This window comes from Melanotaenia boesemani, chromosome 12, assembly GCF_017639745.1.
Source record: "Melanotaenia boesemani isolate fMelBoe1 chromosome 12, fMelBoe1.pri, whole genome shotgun sequence".
NCBI lineage: Eukaryota > Metazoa > Chordata > Actinopteri > Atheriniformes > Melanotaeniidae > Melanotaenia > Melanotaenia boesemani.
Window position 1 is genome coordinate 4,318,611 of NC_055693.1, and position 20,230 is coordinate 4,338,840.

The window sequence follows — 20,230 nt, forward strand, 5'->3', positions numbered from 1 at the left end:
GATCTCACACTGAAGAGAAATAAAACCCGGAGGTCCATGCTGACAGTAGGTCTGGTTTTCATGTGGTTGAGCTTGCATTTCAGTTAATGATTACTCTATTAGTGCAATAGAAATTTTTATCATTGTCCTGACATGCCATTATTAATGAAGCATTAGGCTTTCATGTTGAGGTTCATTTAGAGAACAGTAGAAAGTTCAGGCGGTCTTATTTATGAATTTGTATTTCATATGTGTTATAGGTTATAAATTCCCCACCCACTTTAGATGGGCTACACCTGTTCAGTTGCTTGTTAACAGAAATATCTCATCAGCCAATCACATGGCAGCAACACATTTAGTCATGTAGACATGATGAAGACGTCTTGCTGACGTTCAAACTGAGCATCAGAAATGAGGAAGAAAGAGGATTTAAGTGACTCTGAACGTGACATGGTTGTTGGTCTGAGTATTTACTGGGATTTTTACCCACAACCATCTCTCAGGTTTCCAGAGAATGGTCTGAAAAAGAGAAAATATCCAGTGAGCAGCAGTTGTCTGGACCAGAATGTCTTGTTGATGTCAGAGGTCAGAGGAGAATGGGCAGACTGGTTGGAGATGGTAGAAAGACAACAGGAAGTCCAGTAAGCACTGGTTCCAACCAAGATCTGCAGAACATCATCTCTGAACACACAACACGTCCAGCCTTGAAGCAGATGGACTACAGCAGCAGAAGACCACACCTGGTGCCTCCTGTCAGCTAAGAACAGGAAACTGAGGCTACAAGTTGATCATATAACTCCAGTCCTCAGGTCTTTACACTGTATAACAGAGCTGTGGGTTCACGAAGGATCAACCTCTGTGATAAGTATAGTGAATAAGACACTGATTTATATATGTAAGCATGCCACTGGTCTGCAGAAGCAGGCTGTCTCCTTCATCTACGCAATGTAGCTACATGTCGACCATGTATAGGAACGATAATAATTAGTAGGACAAGAGTTTTATAAAATACTGACATTATTTATATATTTTAGTAAGCGCAAAGGCTTTAAACTACCAGCACAAAGACAAACCACGGAACATTGCGAGTCAACACGAACCCGGTTTTTCAGTGTCATGGACGCACAAACACAGAAAACCCCAAATAAAGTCCAGAAATAAACTGAGGACGACATCCAGAATTGCAGTAATGAGTGAGCAGTGTTAACAAGTTGGATGATGGAAGCACCTGAATTGTCAGAACTGACACCAATGTAAGATGTAAAAAATAAAATTTGTGCATTTTATAGTCAGTATTTTTATTATTTGTGAATGCACTGTGTGCCTATGTGCCTCACTTTGGGCATCGGTGGCTTTTTTAAATGTGCTTTATAAATAAAGTTGACATAGACTGAGTCCATGAGAGTGTAGCATGAGTGAGAAGCAGCGGTTTACTATAATAATGGGAACCTTTGGCTCACACTGGCTTCCTGTTTGTTTACTGTTAGTTTAAAAAGCACTTAATGCTTTACGGCCAAAAAAGATCCAAGATCTTCTGCTTCATTATGAATGTTGAATCTATGCCACCAAGAATTTAAGAAGTTATTAAGGAAAAAAAGGTGTCCAACCAAGTTCTGGGTATCATCCAATTTAAATGATGTATGCATAGAGATTAGATCACAAGCATGTGACTCTATGGGGATATTAATGAGAATAATATTTTAAAAATGCACATATAAGCAACAAATATCTTTGAAGGTACAAGGTGTTTTAATTTTGCTGTTAGTAGTCTCATATTTTAATTCATTATCTTGTAAATTTGCTCTTTATTTAAATAATTCACATAAGAAAATTAAACTGAAAATAACCCAAAATAGCTCTCAAAATTTATAATAAATTTAATTTAAGTACATTAAAAATAGTGATCAAAAGACTTATGGAGTTTGCCTCTAATTAGACAAAACTAAAAATTCAACATCTTGGTTCAATTATTTCAAAAACACAAAACAGAGCACATAAAAAGCTTTATTGTCACATCAAGCTTTAACATAAACAAAGTTAGAGCTCAAGCTTAGAATGTGGAAACTACTCAGCAATGCCACTAAAGGAGAATAAGCCACTGTTATATAATTTAACATAATTTAATAAATATCTTCATTTGGCAGGACTTTACATGGAAGCAGGAAGATACACGTGAAAGGAGGTGAGGTACTTTTCTTTTTTTAATTTTCCTTCCTGCGGTTGGAAAGAAGCAGAAAGCAACACAAGGAACAACAATAGCAAAACAGATTTACAGTGGATCTGCCTCTGAATGGAGTCCGGGCAGCTTTGTAACACATTCAGCTTTCACAAAACAACAATATAGTGCTAGAGGTCATCTGGGATGCAGAGGAATGTAGAGAAAGAAATGAAACACGAGAAGGAGCGGGTGCTGGATAAAGCCTGGGAAAGTCTTACTCGAATGACTAAAAACACCAGGAGAAAACTTCAATTTGTACATTGTGATGCGACCTTGTGTGCCCATGACTCTAAATACATTCCTGTAATATAAACCAATATACTCACACTTTTTAGCTTAATACTTCACTGTTTCTTCATCTCTGACACTATTTCTGATTATAACATGGGAATTACTTAGGATTTTTTTAAATATATCTTTATATATATATATATGTAAATGTCTGTGTAAACAAATCATACTGAACAAACACCTTTAAGATTAAATAACCATTTGGCAGCCTAGTAATTAAGCAGGAACAAACAAGGCATCTGCAGAGGCCTGAATCATACCGAAGCAGTGTGCACTCAGACTCTTCACTGCAGCTCCGTTAACGCAAGCCGGCGCATAAACAAGTCTGACTGAGCCATGCAGGCGAACACCAACAACCATGAAGTCACCAATGATACATGAGGCCGTGGCATATTACAGTGTTTTAACTCGAGACCTCGCAGCATCTCATCATCTTTCGGTCCCCCGCTGAGAAAGAAAAACCACGACCATAAATAAACACAAACGTATCCATATTTGCGTTCTTTGGGGAGGGATTGTAGTTAAATCACAGAGGAGGCCAAGTTCAGAAACGCTCCGGCCTTCCCTTTGGCCCCTATCAGACAAAAAGTGCATCTCAGCGTGATGCTGGTAGTGCTGTGCGTGTTGGTGAGTAATCAGCATGTTAGTTGTGGTGTTCAGACTCCCTGATTCCACAAGGTGACTGGGGAGCGTGGGTGACAAGAGTGTGTGAGTCCTGGCTTAAGCTATGCAGATGCTGCGAGTTTGTGGTTTTCTTTCTGAAGGTGCTGACAACACCGGTGTCTTTAATTATCGTCCGCTGTCTGCGTCACCGAATCTTCCCCGAAATGTATGTTACCTCCTCCAAACAGAGCAGAAAATCACACCGGAGTTACATTTGGCAACTTTAAACCAATACGACAACAAGCAGCATTTCACGTTTGATTAAATCTACCTTAAAAAAAATATACTTCTTCTTCTCCATATATCCCCACCGCGGTAAACATCCTCCACTCTAAATATCTTACTAAGTTTGACAACCAAGGAGATTGTTGCTAAGGAAGCAGATAAAACAGTAAAACTTTCAAGAGGCAACTTCATCAGGTGCTTTTTTTATCATTCTGCAGCCAGAATTATGGCTCATTAATGACAGCGTAGTGCAGACATGAGTTTTTCTATCTGGAACAGCATCTTCTCTTTCTATATGTACGGCAGCAAATCCATACAATATGAAAATTTTTACTGAAGTAAACTTATCATTGCTGGTTTGACACAAGCAAGAGAACTGTGTTTTCTTAAATTAGTTGTGATAGTACGAGGGTGTGGTGTGATGTGTATGTGCAAACATGGTCTCTTAACATGTGGAAACACCACCACAGAGGTGAGCTGTGGATGTGATGACATCATCCAGCCAGCAGCTGTGGGGATTCCCTGATTTAAAAAAAAAAAAAACACATTCTCTTCCTCTCACTTCATTTGTCTGTCTGGAAACACATGGGTTGGGTCTCTCTCTGTCTCCTAACAGCTGGAGGTGGGTGCAGGAAATGCCGAGCTAAATTTTTATGTGATATAAGCAGCCAGATAATTCATAAATCTGCTACAACAAAACAAAAGGTAGTAAAAAAGTTTTAAAACACAACAGAAGCATTTCTTGGCCACAGCATGCAATGCAGAACGCCCACATCCATGGCAGTACGATGGAGAAGCTGATCTGTGTGACGCCCTCTGGAGGCTGTGGAGTTTGCAAAGGTCGGCCTGAAACTGAGGAGGGAAGAAGAAGAAAGAAGCCCTAAGCGTGATCCAGCAGCCACTGGAAGAGGGGGATGCGGTGAGGTTCTCTGCCCGCCTGCAACGCCTCCTCCCTGGCCTGGGGGTGACTGTGGGTCTGGTTCTCTTCACAGTAGCGCAGCAGCGTATGAAGCAGATCTCCCACCCTCCACCTCTTGTCTCGGAGCCTCTGCACCACCGCTGGCAGCTGAAATGGCACAATTTAAAATTAAATTAAAAGGAAAACAAACAAAAATCCTTCATTAATGCCTGATAGGAAATTATAAACAGTTTTATTGTTTTATCTATAATAAATATTAATGATTTAATTATGTACAAGCATTTATCCTATATTATTTTTTGTAACTATTACTATTTATATTTTATTATAACACATTAATGTCTGAATTTATATATAAATAAACTAAAGCAAGAATAAAATATATAAATAAAAGTGAATATAAAGAAGAAATAAATAAAATAAATGAATGGTTTAATTATACATGTGTTATTATATCATTTAGAATAATTATTGTCACTCATTTTAAGGATCTATTGGAAGAGCTTCTGGTTGATGGTTAATAGTTTTCACAGTTTTCACTTTGTACATACAAAGGTGTTTTCTGAATTGGGAATCCAGTCAGCTTTACCCTTATGAAGGAAGCAGTTCTGTTTATTCATTTATTTATAGATTTACTTCCCTCAATTGTGACAGAACCAATAGCTTTATATGTAGTTATCTCTTTTTAAAGATTACATGGGCCCTACGTGAGTGTTCAAGCAACTTAGGAGCAACTTAAAAAAAAAAGAAAAGTTTTTAAAAAATATAAAATGACAAACACCACATATATATAACAGATAAATCCATTTAAGATTAACTAGTTAAGGTAAACAGTTTTGAGTAATGTGTACATATTTAGCTGTAACTGAACCATGATGTGAAAACTGAACTAATAAACTAAGCGTTATGTGTGTTTACGTTCACAGTTTTGTCCCAGTTTAGGGTCTCGTCCAATATTTGGTCCTATTCTGGATGTGGTGTTTACATGGAACAGGAGAAACGTGCTCATTTATTTCATGTGCACGCGGTCAGCGACGTACTCATGTTTTTATTCTCCTGTATGCAGCTACTCTGGTCTTTACCAGCAGATAATGTTTAGAAACTTGGAGTAGGTGTTTACATACCACAGCATCCTGGATTCTATCAGAGGCACGTCAAGTTATTCCACAACCAGAATACGACCTGATCCAGGTTTCTAAGCTCAGCTTCTCACCAACTCTGTGTGTGTGTGTGTGTGTGTATTATCACCACCAATCTTTCTGCTGCAGTGATGTTAGAGTGCAGCTACTGCCAACATAGTCTCTTTCCATTGTAATGTCTGTAGTGATGGCCATAAATACAGAGTTCAGCTGATACCATGTGAAAATGGCTAAAAGTAGCTGGAACTATCAGATGAGAAAATCTGCTGGTAATTACTGACACACTTCATTATTTTAAGCCTTTCAGAAGACATCTTCAGATTCAGACAGGTTTCTTACTTGGCTAGCAGGAGCTCATAGTACATGCCTGTAACTCCAACTCTTTATACAGCAGCTTCCCCCTAGTGGTAAATCCTGGTATTACAACAACAATTGCTAAATCCAACATGAGGAATAAAATGGGTGGTCTCCATTAAAGAGTTAACTGGGGAAACCAGGGATATAACCTTAAAACCAACATCACAGAAAGAATGATTTCTTTCATTGCAGCGAGTAGTCGTGCTGAACAATAAAACAATAAAAATAAAGGTAAAGAATACATTCATATTCACCTGCTGCAGCTCTCTGTCAGGACTCAGCTGGATCTGAGGGATGTCGGCCATGGAGGCTGCCACCCACTGCAACATGCTGCTGAGCTGGGGGTCGAGGGTCACGTGTTGAGGGCCGCGACCAAACTCTCTGACGACCAAATTCACAATGAGCAGAAGGGTCCTGGGAGCCTGCACCTGAGTCCTGTCCATGCAGAGTGTCCCTGTAGCACAGAGCGGTATTATTAATCACCCTCAGCCTGATAGCTACTGACAACTGTTACTCACACAGCACAGACAGATCCACTGAGGGATAATGCGTGACAGTGTTTTTCTGGGTTCCCATTGTTCCACAGGCCCATTTTGTCGTCCCCCACCTCTCACTGGGGTTGACACACATTTAATGTATTGGTGTGGCTGAATATGGGGGTGGTAAAATCCCCTGCAACAACACAGACAAAAGCCAACGGTTCAAGACTCACAGCGGAAAGAACAAGATCTCTAATTAGAAGAGGGGGCCCTCTTTAATCCATTTCCATGTGTTTATCTGTTTGATTTGGATTTTTTTTTCTTTGACTTATTCTAGCATTGCCACAGATGACAGTACCAAGAAAGTCTTGACCCAGCCCTCGTTTCTTTACATTTCTTTTCCAAGCAGACAGAGTTGTTTGGAAACTTTTGAAGTGATCTTTAGCAACATTTCTCCAGACTTTCTCTTTAGACATTTTCAGCTTTTCCAGCCCTTGTATTATTCTATTTTCAGCCACTCAGCTCTGACCTACAAATCATTCAAGCATTAAAAAAAGGCTCCCAACTCAGGGGATGTACTAGTGGTGTGTTGACACCAAGAGACCACTTAGAAAACAACAGTTTTTAATTAGATCTTTAGGCAATTTTTTGGCAGACTATCACAAAATGCATAATTTGTTCCAATTTCTTTAGTTGCATCTGAAAAACAGCAAACATAAGACAGGCGGACAGACAGAAAAAAGGATTTAAGCGGCTACAAGGTGATTCCCAAAGAGCTGTTAGCTGGAAACATATCTCAGCATGGTGTGCAGAAGGTGGACAAGTAGAAGACAAAAGAATACACGTCAGAAACAAAAAACTTTCTACAGTGGATGAACAGGATCTAAATGTGATGTCCTGAAGAATTAGGAACAAATCCAGCAAAGACCTGAACCAGGAGCTGAGAGATGCATCTTCAGGTGATGTATCCACTGTTGGCCGAAGACTTGTCCAAAATTGTCTCCATGGAAACGTGGCTACCAAGAAGCCATTCTTAAGGAAGGGAAACAGGGAGAAAAGACTGAGGTGTGTCACATGACACAAGAACTGGACTGAAAACCAGAGGCAACAGGTCTGATGGAGGATGGATCCTCCCCAGAACCCGGACCTCAATGTTATTGAAGCAGTGTGGGATCATCAGAACAGAGAACAGAACAAAAGGCAGAAATATCTAAGAGGAGCTTTGGAAAGTCCTTCAAGGAGCCTGGAGAACGATTCCTCTAGACAACTTGAAGAAATGACAAGAAAGCTGGTCTGAGAGGGTTCAGACTGTAATGAAGAATAAAGCTGCTCCAATATTTACTTTCAACCTCAGAGTTGGACAAACTCTGCTTTTGACTCCACTTATGTTTTCACATTTTATAATAAATCACTGTACTTACTTCCAGTTTTCCTGGCAATGTACAGAAATAATGAAGAGCTTAGGTCTTAGGAAGAAGATGGGTCACTGAACATCCTCACTTACCACTGGACTCCTCCTTCACTTCGGCTTCCTTGTCCTCTGTATTGTCACTGTTGGATGAAACATGTCACACAGGTTAGTGAGAAAGAGCAGAGATGATGAGGCTCCATGCAAAGACATCTAAATGACAGCTTGGCATGCATGAGCCAGCAGCCACTCACATAAGCAAAGCAGGATATCACAAACACTGCAATCGAAGCAATCCCAGTAAAAAGCCGCTAATGAAAGCATGCTGCTGATTTCCAGTCAGTGTTTTTTCTAGATTTTAGTTCATTTACTTTTCTGCTTTAATGTCTTTCGTCAGTTAAGAAGCAGTGATGAAGAAAACATCTCGATCAGTGTGAAAGTAAATTTTTTTCTTCTGAAAATCTACTTCATATCCTTTCTGTCAATTTTGCAAATATTTGCTGTGTGATGTGCCAACAGGTAAACAGTCATTTCTCCACTCAGAAGATTGTTAATCACAGTCTTGTTGACACACCCTGCAGCTACAGACACTCAGACTCTGCTCCTTTTTGCTATCAAGATATCGTGTTTTTTTCAGAGAAAAAAAAAGGGTTAGGTGACCTCCCACATTTACCATGCAGGGTCAGGACGCAGTCAGGACAGCAGAAGTACTAAGAAACAGCAAACACTTATGATACACACACCAGGTTTCATCTATCCCGTATGGGTTTTAATGGAAGGGCCTGCAGAGAACAAACCAGATAAACTGTTTTTTCAATTAAAGTGTAATTAAATTAACTTTCTGGAGCTCTAACCAGTTTAACCCATGTTAGAAAGTCAGTGTTATTTTAGAAGAAGGAGAATTTTTTAGTTTACAGTATATAACAAAGAAACACTGAGTCTCCTGCTTTTGACCCAGCAGTAGTTAGAGAAGGAGCAGTGTGCTGCCATGTCCGGTCCTCAGGCTGTTATCCTGCTGCACTGGATGTGTCCCTGCAGCATCACACCTGATTCAAATGACTGGGTTGTTAACAGACTTGTGCAGAACTTGACAACAAGCTGGTGGAGATCCATGTTATTTGAATCAGGTGTGTTGTAGTAGGTAAACATCCAATACCTGCAGGGCACCAGTCCTTGAGGACTGGTTAAGGGGCCCACAGTGGTTGGCCTTCATCACCAGTCCGGGGACTTGAACCTGGGCCTTCCAGACCCAAGTCAGCTTCTCTAACCATATTGCAAAGTGTTTTTGATAGCTAAAACATAACTAAAGGCTGTTACATACTCCGCGAGAAGCCAGAACTTTTTTCTTGTTCTTGATGGCTTGAGAACAAAATGACGTCATTTTTCTTTCGCAGACATGATTGGGGACAGCTTGCTGCTTGTTCTCGACACATCATCCAAGCAGAACTTTCTTTTCATGGGGCTCCGAGAAGTATTGTGATTGGTCGGACATTTGAGGTGGGCATTGTTAACACAGAAAAGAATTAAGCAGAAAGTTGTGGCTTCCGCATTTCCCCTGATGCGAGGCTGAACGGGTGTTTTTAATAAACAGCTGATGGCGGTGGTGAAAAAGTATGTAAACGTATTCGTGCTGTCATTTAGGTAACTAGTTTCAGTAAAGCTGAGTTAGTGTTCTCAAACTTTCTTGAGATATACACTTTTTGAAAATTACATGTAAATGAGTTTTAAACTTTGAAGAAAAAAAAATTGAATCCAAAACTGTTGACCATCTGAAGAGTTTAGTCCTGCATACGAACTCAGGATTGGGTTTGAGCCCCTTTTGCATGAATTACTGCCTCAATGGGGCGTGGCATGAATGTTGTCAACCTGTGGTCCTGCTGGGGTGGAATGGAAGACCAGGATGCTTCAATAGCGGCCTTCAGCTCTTCTGCACTGCTCGGTCTCATGTGTCTCCTCTTTCTCTTGATAATGCCCCATAGATTTTCTACGGAGTTTAGGTCAAGAGAGTCTGCTGGCCAATCAAGCCCAGTAATCCTGGTAGATGCTGCATTGACTCAGGACTTAATAAAGCCCAGTGGACCAACACCAGCAGATGACATGGCTCTCACGTCAACACAGACTGAGAAAAATTCATGCTACTCTTTTAGTGTCTTGGATTGTTGCTTCTCCATTCTTCCTCCAGACTCTGGGACCTGGATTTCCACATGAGATGCAAAATGTGCCTCATCAGAAAAGAGCACTTTGGACCACTGCTCAACAGACCAGTTAATTTTTTCTTTATCTCAGGTAAGACGCTTCTGACGTGTTTTGTTCAGGCGCAGCTTGACAAGAGGAACAGGACATGTGAAGTCCAAGTCCAGGACTGTGTGTGGTGGCTCTGGAAGCTCTAACTCCAGCCTTGTGAAGCTCCCCCACATTTCTGAATGGCCTTTTCCTGACGATCCTCTCCAGGCCACGGTCATCCCTGCTGGTTGTGCGCCTTTTTCTTCCACTCAACTTTTTATTGATGTGCCTTGACGCAGCACTTTGAGAGCATCCAGCTTCTTTTGCAATCACCTTTTGAGGCTTTCCCTCCTTGTGGAGGGAGTCACTGATGGTTTTCTGCACAACTATCGGGTCAGCAACTTTCCCCATGATTAAGAATTCTACTGAAATAGACTGAGAGACCATTTAAATGCTCAGGACTCCTTTGCTGGTGTTTTGGATTAATTGGCTGGTTAGAGTGTGGCACCTAGAGGCTACAACATTAAACTTTTCACACTTTTCTAATTTTCTGATATTTCGATTTTTGGATTTTTCATAACCTGTAAGCCATAATAATCAAAATAAATAGATGCTTGAAATATTTCACTTTGCATATAATGAGTCTTTATATGAGTTTACCTTTTTAAGTTAAATTACTGAAATAAATTAAGTTTTGCACAATATTCAAATTTTTGGAGTTTCACCTGTATTTCCTTAAGTTTGACTGAATGCCGTCATGGAGCTGGGAAATATTCCAGTATGTCCAGTAAGTTCATTTGGTTAGACTTTGGTACCAGCTTTCGGTATTTTCTAAGCATAATCAAATGTAAAAGTTGAGTCTGACTAGATTTTGTCCGTCTTCAGGGGGTAACATTGTCTGTAGATATATTTTATCTTCCAACAGACCTTAATTCATGTTGAATCTAAGGGTAGGGTAATCAAAGTTTTAATATTCAGAACGTTTTTTTAAATGTTGATACACCCGCTAAAACTAGATGATTCAATCCTTTTCCCCTGTTATTTCTCTAAAAGCTGGAATGAGCACAGAACAGGAGCTCGGTCCAGGAAGCCTCCAGGCTGAGGCCATCCATGGTTTCTGATAATAGTGACTTTCTGAAATAATTATGCAAATTAAGTACATTTGACTGGACTGTGGACATTAGACCTATGCTGCAGGACTCAGGGGATTTACAGACAAGTTAAAATGGATTATTTGCTCATCTTTTTTATCTACGAGTGATTGCTGTCAGTTTGGAGACTTCATGCAAGATGATAACTGTGTGTTTCTGAAAAGAAATGTGAACTCTGTCCATTCTTGCTGCCCTGAACACACATGTAGCTGGGTGACATGTTCCCATCAGTGACATGGATCAATACCTGTGTGAATGTGTAGAAAAGGATTTGCATGGTAGTGAAAAAGACCTGTATTTGTAAAGGAAAACAGAAGTTCTTCTGGAAACATCTGTTCACAGGTGCAAAGCTAAACCTGCATGCATACCTCTATTTAATTGGACGATGACAAACATAAGCAGCACATTGCATGAAGGCATTAGCATTAACAAGCATTTATCATGTCTGTTTATATTTGGAACTACAGTGTGGTCATGCAAGAGGCTGGAGGTTCCCAGCATGAGACAAAGAATATATCTAGATGTCTTTGTACAACTGCTGAGTTATTCTCACATGATGAAGCAATTCTTTATTTCTGTGCTAGTTTTGTGTCAAACACTTCCTTTCACAGTGAACTTAGCTCATTCTTTGTCCCATTCTAGGTGAACCCCAAGGTAGTTAAAAAGGTTAGCTGTGCCAACCAGTCGCTGACCAACCTGTCAGAGGGGGAGAACGACATGCGCTCCTCACACACCTCCCCCTCCAGGCCCAGACTGCTCCAGCTACTGCTGTTCCCATTGCTGCTGAGGAGAGAAGGCAGGTAATGCACCACTAGAATGGGTAGAAAAGGTTTACACAGTCCTGTTAAAATGTCAAGTTTATCACAGTTCTCAAACCTTTCTCCAGCTTTAATGTGACCGTTAACCTGTACAAGTCAGTTGAAATACAAACAAATCTGTCAGGGATTAAATTTAAAAAAGAAAAAAAGGACAATAAGCTTGTTGTTTAAGTCTGGACACCCTTAAACTAATACTTTGTTGAAGCATCTTTTGATGTAATCACAACAGTCAGTTTTCTTGGTTACACATCTCCCATCTACTAAATCAACTCTTAACTCTAAATAAAGTTCAGCTGTTGTTGTGGGATTTACTCTGTTACAGAAAAAGCATGCTCCACAGAGAACTTACTAACCTTCAAACATATCTCACTACTGAAAGATTTCAGTCAGAAATGTCCACAGCATTGGATATTAGAGATGCACCAATACCAGTATCAAATGTCAGCCTGATTCTATGTGCGTGTATACATACGCGCTATTCATAAAAGTTTGCTATGCATGGCGGTGGCAGTATCATGCTTTGGGGTTGCTTTTTTTTTCCAGCTGGAACTGGGGATTTAAATGAGGTGGAAGGTATTCTGAACAGACCCTTCTAGCCCAAAATCCTCAGATGTCTGCTAGAAAACTGAAGCTGAAGACGAATTTAATCAACAAAACAATGACCCCAAGCATGCATCCATATTAAAAGAAGTTTTGTAACGGCCCAGCCAGAACCCAGATCCTAAATCCAACAGAAAATCTGTGGGGTGACCTGAAGAGGACATCAAGATGATGAATGCTGTGATTACATCAGAAGGTGCTTTAATGAATATTATTTTAAGGGTGTGCACACTTAGGCAACTAGATTATTCAGTTTTGTTTGTTTTTTTCTTTTTTAGATTTTTTTAGGAGAAGATCAAATTAAATGTTTCCTCTTGTTTTCCTGTGATGCCATCATACCACAACACTCTTAATGAGCATTTCTATTTGCAATAAACTCTTTAACTATCAGGTAGGTTGAAAACAGAGGGATATTCTCCAAATGATGCAGGTTTTTTCCACTGCACGGTATATCCCACTGAACCATCCGTAATGTTGATGGAGACAATTTGTTGCTAAAAGCCCAAGATGTGAGATCATTGCATTCTTGTTTTCACATAACCGTGTTAAGCCTGTGGGTTCTGCCAGGACAACCAGCTGGCAACAGAGCCACAACATACACTCTTTCTGTAATTAGTCGATAATTGGTCTGCTGGCTGGGACCTGCACACTGTGGCATGCAAAAACTCAATGAGTCTGAAGAGATGAACATTTCTGATATCTAAAAATACCTCCATTAATCTGCATTGACTCAGCTTTCTCCCTGTGGTTTCACTGGATGACAGGCCAAAAGCTGATTCATTCAGTCAACCTTCATCCTCTGTGTCTTAATAAGCTCATAGAGGTGTTTTTCTTTCCTCTGCTGAGAGGACATGCTTGCATCAATAAAGTGTCTAATGAATTACACGTGATGGACTTTGTTCCTGTAGAAACAGTGCCTGAAGTGAGGGTAGCACGCAAAGACACATCTTTAGAAAATATTATGATAGATGAACTCAGTCCCATTGGCCAATTTAAAAGACGCCCCAGCATGGTGTTGCTGTGGTATCTTGGAAAAGAACCTCAAATGTTGTCAGCTTTGCTTCCATAGAGATAGCAAGCTTTGGGAGAAAGGTATTTGGCTGTATAAAAAATATGAGAAACAACCTGACGTGTGGGCTACTTTTGCTTGTCTTGGTGCTGTTTTTAGTCCTTTCTTTGCCAGAAGCCACAGCGGACAAACATTTGTTTTGTTTTGGAGTTAAACTGCGTTAAAAGTAAAGGAGATCCCCCGTTGCAGCCATCATCCAGATTTCCATCACTGTTAGAAGTTGGAACCATTGCAGATATTAGAAAACTTTAAGATTATGCTTAAAGTCATAACAGTTGAGGCTCAAAATATACTTGCTTTTAATCATAAGTTTATATTTTATGATATTTTCCTGATGTGTTCTGTGTTTGTTTGGAGCAACAGTGGTGCATGTTCTCACAGATTAAAATTGTGCATGGGCAATGCAAAATGGAGGTGACCAGTAGTGGCAGTTTTGGGGTAAATTAGACTAAATAATTGCAATATTTTTTATTTACAAGCCTTAAATCTCATCTTATTCTGTATCTATTGGTTTTCTACTGTGATCTTAATGTAGACAAAACACTAACATTAACACCCTGCAAAGGTGGAAGTTATGTGCACGTTGAGCTTTCTAGTGCACCCTCTAGAGGTGCTCTTCTCTTTTTCAATAACTCAACTGCAAAAACTGATGCACTCAAGTTAGAATATGAAGTTAAGGTCACCTGCTGATCCTTATATAATTCAGCCTATTCAGGAAGTTTGGACTGAAATCTATCAGGATATTCTTAGTTATAAAATTCAAGTACAATTTCTCTAAAAAACTGTGGCTGAATAACACTGTGTGTATTCCTGCTGCCTGTTTTAAGTCCCTGTGGACACTGTCTCCTGATAATTTAGCAGTCAACAAGTCAACGACTCAGATCCTTGCCTGAAACTATTTGAATTGTATATAGAAAGATTCCTCACTTTCTAAAAACAAGCCAAGTTTAGACACAACCCTGAGAGATGAATGTAATAACAGATGTCATATAAAAAATGTCACTGCATAATTTCTGGGAAAACACTAGGACTACTTATAAAAATAGCCCAAAGCCACTTCTAAAATTTCATACTTGTTTGGACCTCTTTGCTGCATCTAGTCACACTGTTGACTATCTGCTGTAACCAACGGCAGATTGAAGTAAACAGATTAAAACTCAACTTCTCATCATATAACTTTGTATTAAACAAAATAAAAACTGCATTCTGACTTAAAATCAGTGTGGAAATGAAGTTTCACAACATTGTTTAGATCCAAACTAATATTTTTTTAAGCTGATGGAATTAAGTGTTTGTGCAAATGATTATTAACTGTTTCTTACTTCAGGAACACTCGAGAGATCCAGGTACTAGATGTCTGTAAGGAAAACTGAAAAAGTGAAGTGGTTTCTACCTGTCACTGAGATGGAGGAAGCTGCTGCTGTCATCTGGGTGATCATCTTCAAAGCTCAGATTAGACCAGCTGCCCAGACTGTCATCTCCAACACTCAGCTGCTGGGATACAGTGGACTCTGTGGCTACCCTACCTGGTGCACTATAAGAGGAATCACCAAAAAAAAAAAAAAAAGAAAAAAATATATATAATAAACGCAGTCAGAAAATGGTGCAAATACTTACACTCACAAATTCATAACAGCAATTCTCGGTGCAGTAAAACGGTAAATGAGCGGCTTTTTGTACATGATTAAAAAAAACAGCAAAACATATGACACAATCTGAAAGACACTTCCACTATCTCCACTGGAGATTAATCAATTAATGAAATGTTTCAGAAGATCTGTGGAAAGCTGAGCAGTGCAAACACACTTTAAAAAGTGGATTAAGTCCTGAAACTCAATTACTGCTGCAGGTTTTGTGGCAACTGAAGAGATGGTGAGATGCAGAGTCAGAGTATAGACTCATTAAATATAGAACATCTATTGTTGGACTTGCAAAACAAACGGGAAAAAGCTGCAAAATTAGAGAGAGGCCTCTGGTTGCAAAGGCTGTCAGACAGGACCGTTAAAATGACAACAAACATCATGACTCAGCAAACTGATTCAGCTCCAGCTGACTCATTCATCTGTGATGAGCCGAGCAATAAAGACGAATACTGAGCAGACGTTGTTGTGTAAATATATGAACTCTGATGGTTCATCATCTTCGTGTTACACGTGACACATAAAAGCAATAAAATGTTGACAGCTTTGTTTACTGTAAATTACTTTTGAGTCATAACGGTTTTGCGGCTCTAAACTGTTAATTTAGTGGGACAGGTGTTAAAAATGTCTCTTTTGTTATTAAAAGTCACAGACCCCTGACCTGCGCTGATGGACTTCACTGCATATGTAAGTCTGTGTGTGTGTACCTGATACTGGCAGTCTGACAGATGTTGGACAGAGCTGACGTCATGATCTCTGCAGTCAGGCTCTCAGCATAGCTGGTGCCATCATGGCCGATGCCACTGTCAGCGTTTAGGCTGGTGTTACTAAGCTCGCGTTTAGCCGTCTCCATTGCCATGGAAACCATCTCATCTGCAAAAACTGCCCTGTGGTCCAGGTCGATGTGGATCTTGGGAATCTCCACACCAGGGAGTTGCTCGACTCCAGCCTGACCCTCCATCCCCCTTTTCCTCCTCTGTAATACAGGCTGGTAATGATGCTGGCTACGTTTGGTGCAGTATGGACACTCCTGGACCTGGCAGTAACGGCAGGTCCTCTCTCCTAAAACTTGGACCCCTGCTGGCCCATCAGACAGCCTCTGGGTATGCGAGTGTCTGTCTTGGCCTTGTGTCCGCAGGTGCTCCCAGGATGAATTTCCAACCGAAGCCAGGCTCATCTTCAGCGTGTCGTCCACAATCTTCCTGGCATAATGCTCGATGACCTGCATGACCCTGCTGCTGTAGCCTCCATCATACAGGCTTCCTGTGCTGTGGTAGTGTCTGCTCTTACCTTCCTTGGACAACAAAGGGCAGGAGAAGGAATTCCTGATGAGATTATCTGCCATGTCTTCAAGTTTGGATTTCTTATAAAGACAGGAGTCAGTGAGTGATTTGGGAAGCCGTACAGATGAGAGACGGAGCTTTTGTGTGACATCACAGGTGATGTTGTAAGCTAATGACTCTGCAAAGTTGACCAAATCCATGTACTCTCTCTTGCTCTGTGCTTCAGAGTCTCTGCAGCAACAATGAGCATCCTCACCTGGCTGAACCCCCGCTGACTCTGCTCTGTGTTTGAGCGATGAGGTCCCACCTGACGCTTTCCATTCATCTGGCAGAGACTTGGAGGAGTGAAGGCAGGCACTAGAAGATCTTTGTTTTATCTTACGACTGGCGTGAGCCAAGCCTAGTTTTATGGAGCGGTAAGCTAAACGGCTTGCATACTGGTCTAGGACCAACTCCCTGCTGCCACCTTCCTTTCTCAGCACCCTAATGAGGTAGCCGGCATATTCATCCGTCACGCTCTCACAGCTTGGATACTCAGAGGACAGACCGGAGCTGGAGCTTGAATTGGAGGTGGAAGACCTGGAAACCGAGGCTATCAGGTCGTCAGACCACAGATCAGCCAGCCTCCCTAACCTCCAGTCTCTGTTCTGCTCAGTACTGGGATGAGACTGGTGTCGATTGTGGTGATGCAGACATTCAGAGCCAGATCCATTGAAGCTCCTCCTCCTCCTGAGAGCTCTGTGGTACGGACACTGCTGTCCAGAGCTCACCATCTTCTTCACGTCATTTATGACCTCTCCCGCCACCTCACCAGCATACACCCACAACGTGTTCAGAGTCTGCTCCGAGAACTGAGCCACACTGTCTCTTCTCCTCTCACTGCCCTTGCTCATCTCCCCCTTTTCCACTGCTACTCCCAAGGTATCCATCTCTGTTGCCATGGAGACTATGTGACACGCCAACCTCTCAGCGTAATGAAGTGCTTCCTTGTTGGACATCCTGCGAGAGGAAGTCTGGTTCAGATCATGACAGCCACCCTCGGCCTCTAAACATCTGTTGGGGGTGTTATTGACTTCTTCCGCTGGCTCTTCCTCCTCTACATCCTCAGTGCCTTCCGCCTCCTCGGAGAGAGACCTCATCAGTTTGAGCACAAACTCTGCCTTTTCCACCTCGGGAATGTTGTCTTTTGGCCCAGGGCCGGGCTCAGGCTGGTAGTGAGGTGTTGGAGGTGGCGTTGCAGGGGAAAACTCCTTGGCCAGTTTGCTCTTTAACTTCTTAGAGAACTGTTTTATTTGTTTCTCTTTGGAGACCTCAGTGGGCTGCTGAGGGGTGGAGGGAGGAGTACCAGGAGTCCCACCAGATTTCTGGTCATCCAACGGAACAGATGTCCTGTTTCGTCCACCCACAGCTGTTCCTGGCACATCAAGAGTATCCATCATTACAGGATGGGGTTCAACCACACCTCTACCCATGGGATCCATCTCATAGTGGACTCTCCCCTGCTTTAAAGATCCCATCTGGAATGAAACCGGAGCTGCCTGCTCAAAAGGGACGCCCTGCCCAACGCACCCCTCGTATCTGAAATCCTCCCTGCCAGCTCCCAGCTTTAAAGGAGAATCTAGAGTGTCCTGCTTTGAAGTGGAATCCCTTCGGCTTCCGATTGTCTTTGTAAGGAAATCAGCACAGTCACCAAAACTCTTCTTCATCTTTGAAGCAGTTATAAGCTCACAAGCCTCAGTTACAATCATATCCACCATGTTGCCAGAAAAGTTTTGAAATGGAGACTTTTGTTGGGATGGTTCCCCTCCAGTTATGACGGCATTAGTGCCATGACTGCCGGAGTGAGAGTGTGAAGAGGTGGCAGTATCAGAGCATGATACTCTTTTAGGGCTATCTGACAACCTGGAGTTCTGCTGACATGCGTCCTCTGGATCCTGAAAGTGGGAGAGGGCTTGGCCTGCTTGGGGCACAGGAATACAGCTGGCCATTCCTGATACAGTGAACAAAGCATTCTTCACCGTACACGTAGCATCCTCTCGTAATGGGCCCGGGGTTGCTGCACTTAAAACCTGTTGGTTAGCGAAGGTGCTGCAGGTGCTAGTGCTAGTATTGTCTGCGCTGACATAGCAGATGTTGTCCAGGGACACACTGATAGCTGCTTGACTACTGAAGGTGACATCAGCTTGAGACAGTTGAATGAAAGCTTCCTGGATAACTGATTCAGATAAGTCTGAAGCATAAGAAGTGACCACCTCCTCTTCTTCCTCCTCTTCTAGCCTGTGGCCAAAGGACCAATCGCTAGGTGTGAGAGGGGTCGAGGGATGAGAGAACTGGCATACTTCCATGATGCCTTCAAATACCAGCTCCTCAGCCAGATCGGCAGCAAACCGTGTCACTGTGCTGTGGAATATCTGCTTTTTCACTGTCAGGAACTCCTTCAGTGCCCCAGAAATGGCCTCACCGACCAGGAAGCCGGCCAATCCGTTGATGGCTCGTTCTTTCAGCACATAGGCACGTCGCATGCCGATCTCATGGAAGGCCATCTGAAAAACTGAGGAGGTAATTCTGGCAGCCAGGTGACATAAGGTGGTGGTGCAGGAGGAGACGCCTTTTTGGAGGTCTCGCAGGGCGCTGCCCAGACTCATCTCCACCAGGTCAGAGGCAAACCTCTGAATGCCATCCTTTAGAGACTGGGACTTCCTCTGCAGCTTGGCCACAGTTACTGTCTCCTGGATGTCTGAAAGCTTCATCAGATAGCCCGAAGAGTTTTTAAACTCCTTGTGGCAAACACAGCTAAGGTTCTTATTGTCACTGATGTCAACGGCAGACTGGTAACCACATACAGATCCCAGAATTTCTTTGGACAGACTGCTTGCAAAGTCTGAGTAGGTCTTATACAGGGAGCAGAGGTTCTGAGGTTTACGTAGCTCCGAGCTGTCCTGCCCATCCTCTTCTGTCTTCCAGAAGTATTCCAGTGGTCCACTAGGGTCCCCAAGAGGACTAAAGGCAGAGGAGCTGACAGGACTGAAGAGAGGTCCGCCGTTCTCCTCAGAAGGTGTCTGCACTGGCCGAGGGGAGTCTGGCACCTCAGAGTGTATCGAGAAGGGAGAGCCTGGTTTCAGAGGAGTAGGTTTCTTCACATTAGCTGGGAGAGTGGGCTGGTCAAAGCGGTGTGGATTCATACCCTTGGTTGAGCAGCCCCTGGAAACATATTTAGGGGATGATCCACTTGAATTTGCCTCAGCAGACGTAGTATTGGTGGGGTCCACAGGAAGAGTAAGAGTGCAGCTCTCTGAGCTCAGCTCCTCCAGGTCGTCAAACTGGTCAAAACTATCAAAGAATTCACTCACTTCAGAGTCTGAGTCTTCAACTCGCTCTTTGGGCCCCCCTGGCACCTGGGGGATGTCTAGCTTGGCCAGCAGGCTCTTCTGATAGCCCACTTCATCCAGGAAAATGATTGGGCTGGGACTGGAACAGTCCGATTCTTCGGATTCGCTGACGCGAGTCGATGGGGAGGGCAGACGTGCTCCAGGACTGCAGTATGTCCACTGGGATTCCACCTCTGATGATGACCTCTGAACTGTGACAGACACATCTGGGCCTGACTTCTGTTTGGCTGAACATTTCTTGGAAGATGAACGTGTGATAACACGGGAGCCTGACAACTCCTTTTTTCTCTTGTGGGCTGGGACAGTCTGTGATGCCACGTCACGCTTTTTAAAGGGGCAATAGGGAGCTGCAGCTGTGGAGATGGACAGAAAGGAGACA

At 42.3% G+C, this 20,230-nt stretch overlaps 1 protein-coding gene across 3 annotated transcripts in view; it reads right to left on the bottom strand.

The window, feature by feature from the left end:
• Positions 1–1,969: 1,969 nt before the first annotated feature.
• Positions 1,970–20,230, bottom strand: part of akap11 (A kinase (PRKA) anchor protein 11) — a 28,689-nt gene continuing 10,428 nt past the window's right edge. The window contains exons 7-12 of one of the 3 annotated variants that reach the window (XM_042001228.1): positions 15,887–20,204; positions 14,933–15,073; positions 11,749–11,832; positions 7,775–7,821; positions 6,046–6,245; positions 1,970–4,442 (exon numbers count right to left, since the gene is read on the bottom strand). In XM_042001228.1, the coding sequence (XP_041857162.1) occupies positions 4,257–4,442; positions 6,046–6,245; positions 7,775–7,821; positions 11,749–11,832; positions 14,933–15,073; positions 15,887–20,204 (4,976 nt within the window). In that variant the 3' untranslated portion in view covers positions 1,970–4,256. Of the gene's footprint in view, positions 4,443–6,045; positions 6,246–7,774; positions 7,822–11,748; positions 11,836–14,932; positions 15,074–15,886; positions 20,205–20,230 lie in introns of all 3 variants that reach the window. The other 2 variants (XM_042001227.1, XM_042001229.1) reach the window with 2 other exon arrangements.